The 12,957-nt window shown below is 44.0% G+C and overlaps 1 protein-coding gene across 2 annotated transcripts in view; it reads right to left on the reverse strand.

Annotated features, from left to right (window-relative positions):
• Positions 1-4,025: 4,025 nt before the first annotated feature.
• LOC143981770 (interferon-induced GTP-binding protein Mx2-like) overlaps positions 4,026-12,957 on the reverse strand; it is a 94,930-nt gene continuing 85,998 nt past the window's right edge. For both annotated transcript variants that reach the window (XM_077479858.1, XM_077479857.1), the window contains one exon: positions 4,026-5,030. In XM_077479858.1, coding sequence (XP_077335984.1) covers positions 4,800-5,030 — 231 coding nt within the window. In that variant the 3' untranslated portion in view covers positions 4,026-4,799. The remainder of the gene's footprint in view (positions 5,031-12,957) is intronic.

The following is a 12,957-nucleotide window of genomic DNA, read 5'->3' on the forward strand; positions in this document are numbered from 1 at the left end:
TCTGCAAAAAAGCACCAAAAAATTTAGGTGTAAACCAGGCCTAATGCAACAGATCTCTGGGATTGGAGGAAAGCTGGTCAAGTGGCTCTGACGGCTCATAAACTGGACTTTTTATCACCCCCATTCATTTCTATTTCCACTGATGGCTACAGACCCTCCAGTGAAGAACAATACACATTTGTATGGCATTTTTGCCATCCTGCTGGTTTTTAAAGCTGAATTCCAGGAATTCAGCTACTTTGTAAAAACTGAAGGTATACCATGAGTTAGGGTGTTACTAAACCCACAACAGTAAAATTGGTCTGTATATGCAGTAAAGCATGCTTGTTATACTCACTGTGAAACCTAAAGGGGTTAATCCTCTGCATTGTGTAAAAAGGTTGTTGGATCTTGTTTTCTCTGATGCTCCCCTTCTTTTACAGTCCCCTACAAGCTTTAACCAGACACCAATAGAGCTCACAAGACTGCTATATACTGTTGATGAGAAAAGGTATTTAGCAGTTTATATTTTCGAAAATAATTGCATTTCAATGTTCTGTGTACTGTGGGAGACCAGATATAGTGAATGCAGGGTCCTGGGTAAGTCTAAGGAGATGCCTGCTGCCTCGTAGACTTATCTCTATTTGTCACATCTCATGTCTTATTGTGCTCCAGAAAGATACATTTCGGAGCTCCAATGCTGCTCACTCTTCTCTCAGTTCCTTCAAGTGCAGAGTCACTGGAACTGCCATCCCACTGCCCCTCCTACTCCCCATTCACAGAAGCCTCTGTATTATGTGAACTCAAATTACAAAGGCTTCTGTGAATGGGCAACAGAGGGGGAGGGGTGTGCATAGCTGCTGTGTGTGTGCTTCTCTCCTCTCACAGGTGGAGTGTGTCCTCCGGGAGTGTGATAAACCTGACAGATGTAAGTAATAGAGGTAAGTCCTGGAGGTGGCATGGACCTAATTGGACTTAACTCACAGTGCGCTTGCACTTTTTGCAAAGTTGCTGAAATCCTGGAATTCAGTTTCAAATGGGTCTCTAAGATGTTAAAATACAGTTTTTATTTTTATTCACTTTGTACGGAAGAAACTGCTTCATAGAATGCTTTTAAGATGATCGCTTTATTCATTCATAACATTAAAAGAATGATAATACATACAATAAAATAACAGTTATGTGGGTGAGTAGTGGCATGGCTGTAAAGAATAACTAAACCTTTTTAAGGGTCCACACAAAAGTCCTCACCCCAAGAATGCAACCTTTTCAATGTCACTGCCACTTTAAGTTGCATAGATGGGAACACGTGCCATTGAAATCAATGGGCTGTGACTTGTCATGGGGCTTTATTGTGTCCAAAGTCGCATGACAAGTCACACTAGTGGAAACCGAGCCTTATACTCCTGTCAGGTCTGGTCTTCATCCTATACAAGCACCCACAGTGATAGAAGAGGGTTAGGTGGGTGGTTTTTAGGGAAAAAGGGTTGACGCCAGAGAGGGGTGTTTGTGGGAGCCCTTATAGAGGAGGAGTTACCCTTTAAGGGGCGGAGGAGGCAATATAAAAAAAAATGTCAGTTATTTAAAACAAAAGTTTCAAGTTTGCAGACCACATTGTGATTACGTAAACAGTTTACTAGGAAAATAAACATAGCCTCTCTGTCTGCTGTGCTTTTTGGTCAACCTAGGGCCTCGTTCACATGAGCAGCCACTGGGCAGTAAAAACAGGGGGATGAGCTGCAGTTTTACCATCCCCTGACCACCCACTTAAAACATAACAAAACTAGAAAGAAAAAAAACATTTTTGGCTATAGATACTGTTAAAGGGGTTGTAAAGGTTCATTTTTTATTTTCTAAATAGGTTCCTTTAAGCTAGTGCATTGTTGGTTCACTTATCTTTTCCTTCGATTTCCCTTCTAAATGTTTTTTTTCTTTTGTTTTCTTTGTCTGAATTTCTCACTTCCTGTTCCTCCTCAGTAAGCTGTTCAGTAAGCTGTTCTGGCTGACTAACCACCACTCGGATGATGGTGTGAAGTTTATTGAGGAGAAACAGGAAGTGAGATATTCAGACAAAGAAAAAAAACATTTAGAAGGGAAATCGAAGGAAAAGGTACGTGAACCAACAATGCACTAGCTTAAAGGAACGAATGTAGAAAATAAAAAATGAACCTTTACAACCCCTTTAAGTCTAGGAGTAGAGGAAAAAGCTGTAATACCTTATTTCTTGCTCCCCCCAGCAGATGTCACTGTCCTCTATTTCACAGAACTCTGAGTTGTGGGCGGGCCCTCTTCATTGTGTGTGATGACAGTGTGACTGCTGGATGCAGCGCAACAGAGAAGAAGCTTTGGGGGAGCCTGTTGCACAGCATGGAGGAAGGCAAGGAATAAGGTAAGTACTACAGGCTGCTACTACGGTGCTACAGTACTTGGTGTCATCCACACAGCAATACAGCTTGCAGAGCCTGTATAATGACATTCCTGGGATCCCCAGTCACTGCATACTACCACCCACTAAGATGCATTGGAAAGCAAGCCTAATATTTGACTGGGATAGGGTTGGGTTGTGTGTAGAGCACCCGCATGCACACTGACGTATGCTCCAAATGCATATACAGTATGTATGCTTCAAACACATACATCAGTGTGCATGCAGGTGCTTTACGTGACAACCCCCCCCCCCCTTACGTACAAACATGTACAGCTGCCCCTATGCCTCAATAGGCGGCTGTACATGCTGACAGCAGGTCCCAGAGTCATCATTATGCAGGTTCTGAATGCTGCACGGCACTTTTATGTTTTTTTTGTGTGAAGTTTTAGTCCTCCACCCCTTATTGAGCTTTTAAACCTTGCAAAGCTGGGAGGTCCCACTGCAAGGGCACTTTCTTCCTGCTGTCGAAGTGGGACTTTAAAAAGTATGTAAACAGTAGGGATGAGCTTTGAGTTTGAGTCGAACTCATGTTCGACTCGAACATTGCCTGTTCAGCGAACAGTGAACAATTTGGGCCGTTCGCAGCAAATTCGAAAAGCCGGAACACCCTGTGCAAGTCTATGGGAGAAATCTAAAGTGCTAATTTTAAAGGCTTATATGCAAGTTACTGTCCTAAAAAGTGTTTGGGGACCTGGGTCCTGCCCCAGGGGACATAGATCAATGCAAAAAAAAAGTTTTAAAAATTGCAGTTTTTTCAGGAGCAGTGATTTTAATAATGATTAAAGTGAAACAATAAAAGTGTAATATTCCTTTAAATTTCGTACCTGGGGGGTGTCTATAGTATGCCTGTATAGTATGCCTGTGAAGGGGCTCATGTTTCCCGTGCTTAGAACTGTCCCTGCACAAAGTGTCATTTCGCAAGGAAAAAAGTATTTACCATTTCAAACAGGGGGGGCGGGATCTGGGGGTCCCCTTGTTAAAGGGGGCTTCCAGATTCTGATAAGCCCCCCGCCCGCAGACCCCCACAACCACCGGCCAGGGTTGTGGGGATGAGGCCCCTGTCCCCATCAACATGGGGACATGGTGCTTTGAGGGGTCACAGACCCCGAAAGCATCCTCTCAATGTTGAGGGCATGTGGTCTGGTACGGTTCAGGAGGGGGGTGCTCTCTTGTCCCCCCTCTTTTCCTGCGGCCTGCCAGGTTGCGTGCTCGGATAAAGGGTCTGGTATGGATTTTTAGGGGACCCCACATCAATTTTTTTTTTACATTTGACACGGGGTTCCCCTTAATATCCATACCAGACCTGAAGGGCCTGGTAATTGAATTTAGGGGAATGAGTCGACAATTGAAAGTGATTTTAAAAGACTTTTTTTCCTTGCGAAATGACACTTTGTGCAAGGATAGTTCTAAGCACGGGAAACATGCGCCCCTTCACAGGCATATTATAGACACCCCCCAGGTACGAAATTTAAAGGAATATTACACTTTTATTGTTTCACTTTAATCATTATTAAAATCACTGCTCCTGAAAAAACTGCAATTTTTACAACTTTTTTTTGCATTGATCCATGTCCCCTGCGGCAGGACCCAGGTCCCCAAACACTTTTTAGGACAGTAACTTGAATATTAGCCTTTAAAATTAGCACTTTAGATTGTGAACATTCGAGTCCCATAGACTTTAATAGGGTTCTAAAGTTCACAAAAAGTTTAGGTCTGTTCGCAGGTTCTGGTGCGAACCGAACAGGGGGGTGTTCGGCTCATCCTTAGTAAACAGGTATGACAATGAGTGTCTCTTATTTGCTCCTTTTTGATCTGTTAAATATACCAATATAAGTATTTTGCTATATATATATAAGCGCACAAAATCTGTTGATCCTGTCAGAAAGCTCCCAGCTGTGAACTACAGCAGTGGTTCTCAACCTCAGTCCTCATGTACCCCCAATGGGCTATGTTTTGGGAACTTCCCTTAGATAAAATATCTCTTCAATATCATGCCATTGATATTGATTTAAAGCAGCTGTGCAAGGTAAAGGAAAACCTGAAAACATGGCCCGTTGTGGCTACTTGAGGACTGAGGTTGGGAACCACTGTACTAGAGAACTCATCTATATTATAGAGACGGGGAGGTGTTCGTAGTCTCAATAATGGGAGCAGCCTACGCTGGCTGTTTCATAGATAGTACAGGGAGTGAGCATTGTCACCCTAGCACAGGAAGTATGTTACTGCCAGGATCACCAGATAAAAAGAAAAGAAAAAAAGCCCAAATAAAAGGAAAGCAATATAAGCCATGATTTAAGGCATGATAAACTGCAATATATATATATATACTTTTTTGTTTCTGGGTTTAGATTTTTGATGGTTAAGGGCCCATTTTGTCACCATGAACCACCTTCTAGTCGTGGAAGCCTTTTAGCTCCAGCTGGGCAGCTTGTAGACGTGCAATGCGGTCCTTTAAGTTTCTTCTCCTATTGCTCATATCATGCTTCTCTTGTAGGAACACATTTAATTTCTCTTTATCCTGGATCAGCTTCATCATCTCAGCCTTGAGCACATCAGCAACTTCAAACAAGACGTAATTCTGAGTAATCAGAGGGATCTGATTGGCAAGGCGAGCTGATGCATTCTAGAAGAGATTAAAAAAAGGAGCGAGAAAGAGTTATGACCATGTGGATGGATTTACTGAAGACGAATATACTGTGAACTTTGCAAGTGCAGTTGCTCCAGAGCTTAGTAAAAGAGGTTGTTAGAATTTCTACGAAGAACAAAATATTATATGTTCATCATTTCTCTAGTTTTGAACAATGGAAGTTTTTAAAACCAAATAAGCCCCAAAATACAGTGTCCAAGAGAGATGATCTGTTTTTCCCCACTGAAACATTTTGTTCTGCAAACAAAGTGTATACAGAGGGCAAGGAGAACGTTGGTGCCATTGTCGCATACAACCATTGATGGCTGAAGCTGGCGTGGCATCCACCACCTCTGAGCCTGCCCCTGCAGATCTGACAAAATCTCTGCCCCAGTGTGGTTCCGTCCCCTAGGCAGACCAACTGAAGCACCACTTGGCATCTTTTAGTCTGACTGCTTCCGTGGCCCCTTGAACGCTTACGGAGCACTACTGGTTCAGAGGACAAATCTGCAGAAGAGTCCATAGAGGAACAAGAAGAGGATAGGGTGGAGGAGAGAGCTGTGTCAGAATCACCACTAGCATTTTGGAGGCGTGGTGGGGAAACAAGCTCCAACAACACTGAACCCTGTCCTGCATCCTTCCCAGCTGCCAGCAGAGTTACCCACTGTGCAGTGAAGGAAAGGTAATGTGCCTGACCATGCCTGCTGGACAATGAGTCAGCAGTAATATGAACCTTACTGCTGACTTCCTTGTCCGAGGCCAAAACATTGCCTTCTACATGCTGGTAGAGAGCCGGAATTGCCTTTCATGAAATGAAATGGCATTTTGGAACCTACCACTGAGGTACAGCACATTCTACAAATTCACAAAAGAGGGCAGAGTCTACCAGCTGAAAACGCAGCAGTTGCAGTGCAAGCAATTTGGCCAAGCTGAGCATGTGGATGGCTGGGACCAAATTTCTTTTTACGGTTCAGCAACTGGGGTTAGGAAATTTGCCTGCTAAAATCAACTAGTAGTGTACTGCTATCAGATTGGCTGCAAGTACTTGGGACAACTATTGCTATACCTTCATTCCTCTCAGTGCAGGTTTTTGAGAGGACTGGAGGTATAGTATGGTTGGAGATCCCTGATGAGGAGAAAGGAGAAGTCTGCCTTTTTCCATGATGTGGGTCTTTCAAGTGCTGTTGCCATCGGACTGCATAACAGGTTATCATATGTTTGGTCAAGCATGTGGTGCCCAAGCGACTGCTGCTCTGGCCACGCTTGATCTGCTTCAGACATAGGTTGCAAACAGCAACGGTGTGATCTACTTCACACGTGTCAAAAAAGGCCCACACCAAGGAACTTCAAAAAAACAGAGAGGAGTCAGCAGCACCCTGCACCTGCAGAGCTCTGCGGTGTGATGCATTAAGGTGGCTGCCCTTAAGCTCCCCCTAGAGGACACCCTGGAGTTGTGCCTCCTCCTCCTCTCTTCTCTCAGGCACCGAAATACAAATACCATACTGGTGACCCCACAATAGAGATAAAACTTTTGTGCAAAAGGGTGTTTAACAAGACTCGGGCCACTCTTTAAAATGAGAAGAAAAGAGGTTTAAACTTAAACTACATAGAGGGTTCTTTACTGTATGAGTGGCAAGGATGTGGAATTCCCTTCCACAGGCGGTGGTCACAACGGGGGGCATTGATAGTTTCAAAAACTATTAAATAAGCAGCTGAACAACCGCAACATACAGGGATATACAATGTAATACTGACATATAATCACACACATAGGTTGGACTTGATGGACTTGTGTCTTTTTTCAACCTCACCTACTATGTAACTATGAAGTACAGTCAATGACCTCATCATCCCCTCGCTCTTGGTCACTGGAGCAAACTTGGCAGCACGCTGCAGCTGGGGGAACATGACTGCTAGTTTCTTGTCTTTCTGTGGCACCCCCTCTCTATAGGTTCACGTTACTCCCTTCCTCAACCTGTGAACCACCATTGGAGCCTTCAAATTGCTGCTCATACTCTAGCAGCATATAATCAACACTGTGGTCAAATAATTCTGGGGACTCCGTGCATGATCGTGAGGCTAAGGAAAGAGTGACTGTGGGCAAGGAGCCTGTGGAATAGTCCATTTTGACAGCCGCATTGGAAGGCAAACTACTTTGAGCCTGGGTGACAGAGGATGAGGAGGATGAGGACGGCTTCATTATCCAGTGAACCAACTCTTCTGCATGTTGTGGCTCAATAACACGGCCAGCAGAAGAAAAAAGTACAAGTGTGCCCAATGGCCACCTGCAGGGGATGCACCATGTCCAGGATCACCACTGTTGATAACTGTAGACACAAAGGCTGCATGACCTCTTTTAGTGGCCTGTGAGCATCTGCCTCTCCTTGGAGGCCTTCCGGACATGATGTATTTTTTTGTTTTGCAACACCACACTACACTGTGTACACCGCCTGGAGTGTATTAGAAACTGTACACACTGTATTAGATACTGTGTACACCACCAGAAGTGTATTAGAAACTGTACACACTCTATTAGATACTGTGTATTCACCACCCAATGCACTGTATATATAGGCTACACCGAATACAGAGAGTATATATATATATATATATATATATATATTTTTTTTTTTTTTTTTTAATACACCACCTGAAGTGTATTAGAAATAGAACACCACCGAATGCACTGTAGATATAAGCTACACTGGATGCAGAGTATATATATATTGCCATTATGATTTAAAAAGAGTAAACAGTTGATTGATAATAAATGGCTTCAGCCAAACACTAACCACAAGTGAAAGAAATATTTTGTGTTATCATTCATATTTTCTGAAAAATGGCCAAGAAATCATACATTTTACCAGGGTTTGTAAACTTATGAGCACAACTGTATATATACAGTCAGTCTAGTGTTTGTGTACGTATGTATATAAATATATATATATATATATATATATATATATATATATATATAAAATATAGCACTAACCCCCCAAATGAGCTGCTGGTATTTTGATTGGGCTTACTGTTACCTTACCATTCCACTGTGACTGTCATCCCATTAAAGAGTGCTCACAGATTTCAGCTCCAACACTTAGTCTTTTTTCCAATGCTTTATTGACAGGAAAGAAGATCAAATGGAGGGATAAAGGGTTGCAGGGAATTCAGGTACCTTATAGTGCGGGTCACGGGTACTTCTTGATCCAGAGGACAAAACAACTCCACAACTGGATTCAGCAAACACCAGATAGGCCTCTCTCACTGACCTAGCAGCTGATGCGATGCTCGGTCAGTCTCTGCCATAGACTTGAAGAATTAGTAGAACCGTTGCACAATCCTCTGCCACAGGGTTGTGTAACCAATAACTTTTGCAACATTAAAGTACAGCCACACAGTACCAGTTTCTTTCAGCCAAGCCGACGATACTGTGAGGTAAATGACCCAGGATGCATCCTCCAATTGAGTCTCCAGGCTCTTCTTGAGGTACCAGCTGTGCCGCTCGGTTCTCTCCCTGAAGAGTCCTCCCCTGGTTTCTCCAATTGCTTGGCTTCTCCCCGCAGGCAAGACAGCACAGGGCCACCCCTGGATCGGTAGGCCCCAGGACTTCTGGGCCTACTTCTCAGTAACGAAGCCTCGGGCAAGCCGGCCCAAGACAATTGAATGGCTATGGTACTCACCCTACTATGGGGTCTGCTCCTTAAGTACCCTCTCCCAGAATGCACAGTGGGCAAAACACTCCCACTGACTGCCCCCGGGCAAAGAGGCACCCAACACACCCAGCCTGCCACAACCTCCAACCCTGGCCAACAATGAGAGCGCCACCCCTCGGCCAAGTGGAAAACCACGTAACCCAACCAAGCTGGAACAGAAACCAGAATTTGTACACAATCAGTTTGAGCTAAACTACAGCTCAGACATAACTACATTTCTAATTATAGCGTCTGCCCATCAGGAGCAGAGCGCTATATATATATATATATATATATATATATATATATATATATATATATATATATATATACACACACACACATATATATATATACATATATATATATATATATATATATACTCTGCATTTAGCATAGACTATACAGTATCTCACAACAGTGAGTACACCCCTCACATTTTATTAAATAGTTTATTATATTTTTCCATGTGACAACACTGAAGAAATTACACTTTGCTACAATGTAAAGTAGTGAGTGTACAGCTTGTATAACAGTGTAAATTTGCTGTCCCCTCAAAATAACACAACACACAGCCATTAATGTCTAAACCGCTGGCAACATAAGTGAGTACACCCCTAAGTGAAAATGTCCAAATTGGGACCAATTAGCTATTTTCCCTCCCTAGGGGTCATGTGAATCTTTAGTGTTACAGGGTCTCAGGTTTGAATGGGGAGCCAGTGTATTAAATTTGGTGTACTCGCTTTCACTCTCTCATACTTGTCACTGGAAGCTCAACATGTCACCTCATGGCAAAGAACTCTGAGGATTTTAATAAAGGAATTGTTGCTCTACATAAAGATGGCCTAGGCTATAAGAAGATTGCCAATACCCTGAAACTGAGCTTCAGAGTGGTTGCCAAACCATACAACCATTTAACAGGACAGGTTCCACTCAGAACTGGCCTCGCCTGTTGGTCATGGTTGACCAAAGAAGTTGAGTGGAAGTGCTCAGCGTCATATCCAGAGGTTGTCTTTGGGAAATAGATGTATGAGTGCTGCCAGCATTGCTGCAGAGGTTGATGGGGTGGGGGTCAGCCTGTCAGTGCTCAGACCATACACCGCACACTGCATCAAATTAGTCTGTATGGCTGTCGTCCCAGAAGAAAGCCTCTTCTAAAGATGATGCACTGGAAAGTCCGCAAACAGTTTGCTGAAGACAAGTAGACTAAGGACACAGATTACTGGAACCATGTCCTGTGGTCTGATGAGACCAAGATAAACGTATTTGGTTCAGATGATGTCAAGCGTGTGTGGCAGAAACTGGTTAAGGAGTACAAAGACCAGTGTGTCTTGCCTACAGTCAAGCATGGTGGTGGGAGTGTCATGGTCTGGGGCTGCATGAGTTCTTCCGGCACTGGGGAGCTACAGTTCGCTTGTTGCGACAGCGACAAGACCGGTGCAACACTAGTAAAAGAGCTGTAAGAAGATAGCAGAGGCCTGGTAGAAGAAGCGAAGTCAGAAGAAGACCCCCAGACGGCTGTGGCGACGAAAGAGAAAGCTGGGATCCTCCGCTAGTAAAAGAGCTAGCGGTAAAAGAGCAGAAGATAGCGGAAGAGCATGGCGAGAAGACCCCCGAAGTCGGAAGATGACCCCCAGCAGTGTGTTGTCCTCTCCAGCGATGTCTCCTGTAGAGAGGTCCATTCTCTCATACTTCCTGGTTCCTCTCTCCTGGGCGCAATTGGAGAGAGAAAACAGGAAGTGACATCAACTCAGATGTCAATCAAACCGCCCGGCCGTAGTAATATATACTAGGAACAGGCGGAAGCTACAAAGCTCCGCAATGCAGGCTAAACGCCCGCAAATGAAGCGCCACGTCTGAAATCTCGTGATTGCATAGAGTGGCGCTTCCCATAGGTGCACTGTGTCCGGCGTCTGAACATAGTGCACTTAAGGACCTTTTTTTTTTCTTTTTCTTTTTTTTAAACTGCTTGTGTGTCACCCAGGCGCCCCCTATGGGTCGAATGACAACACTGGTAAGATAGGCAATAACACTGGTACAAACATCATTGTTGGATAAAATCAAGGGACCACCGACGTCAGAATAGATAATCAATTATTGCACGGTAATGCCTGCCTGATCTCTGGCCTCAAAATCCCTGTATTAAGGAATAATCCATATATACCATGAAATTGATGAATAGGAGATGTCTGGTAACTCAACGCGTTTTGTGGTTCTAGACCACTCATCAGGAGCAGCCATGTCATGTTTCTATAATTTAAATGATATAATGGGTAAAAATGGTTAACGTGGGTACAGGAGGGGCAAATAAAACCCCCTGAATGATCAAAGTACTCACTGGGATAAGTAAGTTGGTGGTGGAGGGCCAGGAGTGGTAAGCCATCCCCTGATGAAGTCACGTGTAGTGATGGACGAACTTCCGACGGGACGTTTTCCGCGAACGCGGCCAAAAGTTTGCGAACCGCAAAGTTCACGGTGGACCCCATTGACTTTAATGGCAGGCAAACCTTAAAAACCTCCAGGTCATATTTTCAGCCACAAAATACTATACGGTTTGATCAATTTCGGTGAGCGCAGCAGTTCTCTTATCTAGTTTATTACTAGTGGTAGCGCAGGAATAATTTTTATCATTCAAGCCATCCAAGGACACTGCAACAAGGGAGCTGAGGCGGGCGCCCCTGCCGTGGCAACAAACACGGGCACCCATTGAGGAAACACAAGTCCACGAGGCACCCTAGAGATAAAAGGGGTGGGTGAACCATAGAGGAGGAATGTAGGTAAATGGGTGGAAAGGGACATGAAGTGTATGGAAGGAGGTACCTAGTGGGGTACCTAGTGGGGTAAAAGGGTGAACTGGGGTGAAAGGAGCCAAGAAGGGGGGAGTGGTGAGCGATAGGGACTATGAGATGAAAGTTAAAAAGACCAATCACTTGTCCCCTTTTGGGATCCTGATGGGTCAACCTTTTCCCACGCCCTGGATTAAGAAACCCTTCTTAATAGAGCAGGGAGAGCTGAGTTTGATACAGTAAGAATATTGTGGAAACCTGATTATGAAGCTGAATGCCATCTGCGGTAAAGCATTCTCTTCTTTTCCAGTACTCTCACAGGAACCAACACAAAAGTTCCAACCCAGAGATGTGGTCGTAATTCGTCAGCTCAACCGGACGAAGAAGCAAGATCACCCTTTTGGCCCACCCACTAGCGTAGTCACAATGACCAAAACCGCTGTCCTCAAGGAATAATCCGGAGCCTGGATCCAAGCCGAGAGCATAAAGTACCACAAGGGCCCCCGAAGCAAGACACAGATAAAGGAGGTGAAGCAGGTGATGGAAATCCTCGAAGAGTGAGTGAAGCAGGTGATAAAGACTCTGAAAAGATGACCTCGCTTCTCTCACCACAGACTTCTGGGAAAGCCTTGTGCCTACTCTGTATGCTGGCACCGATGGTGTTTCTGCCCACATGGATCATTACTAACGGTATCTATCATCCTGAGGACTTGGGCATCCTAAAGACCATATATGTGGATGACACAATTTCCTTCCTGAAAATTGGTAGAACTTAGGAAATTCCTTAAATAAAGGTCAAACAATATGCCGAAGTAGCCATTGAATCCACAAGTGCTGCCCTGATTGAACTCTGTGAAGTAAGGGAGGACTATGAGTTCTGCACATGGATTCATAATACCAGTGATTGGCCAAAGCATGCTAGTCAGGTGCATGCTTTGGCCAATCATCATACAGCAATGCACTGCGATCTCACGATCGTGGGCACAAGAGCCAGAATGGGGATTTGTGTATGTAAACACACAAATCCCCATTCTGACAGGAGAGGAGAAACAGATCTGCTGTTCCCAATAATTACTAACAGCGATATGTCTCCTCCTCCAGTCAGTACACTGCCCTCACAGTTAGAAACACACACAAGGGAACACATTTAACCCCTTGATTGCCCCCTAGTGTTAACCCCTTCCCTGCTAGGGACATTTACACAGTAATCAGTGCGTTTTTATAGCACTGATCGCTTTATAAATGTCAATGGTCCCAAAAAAGTGTCCGATCTGTCCGCCACAATGCTGCAGTCCCACTAAAAATTACAGAACGCCGCCATAACTAGTAAAAAAAAATGATAATACTAAAATCTATCCCCTATTTTGTAGATGCTATATAGACGCTTTTGTGCAAACCAATCAATATACGCTTATTGTGATTTAAAAAAAAAAATATGTCGAAGAA

Source organism: Lithobates pipiens, unplaced genomic scaffold (genome assembly GCF_037356315.1).
Source record: "Lithobates pipiens isolate NorthernLeopardFrog02 unplaced genomic scaffold, aLitPip1_a1.2 Scaffold_16, whole genome shotgun sequence".
NCBI classification, from domain to species: domain Eukaryota; kingdom Metazoa; phylum Chordata; class Amphibia; order Anura; family Ranidae; genus Lithobates; species Lithobates pipiens.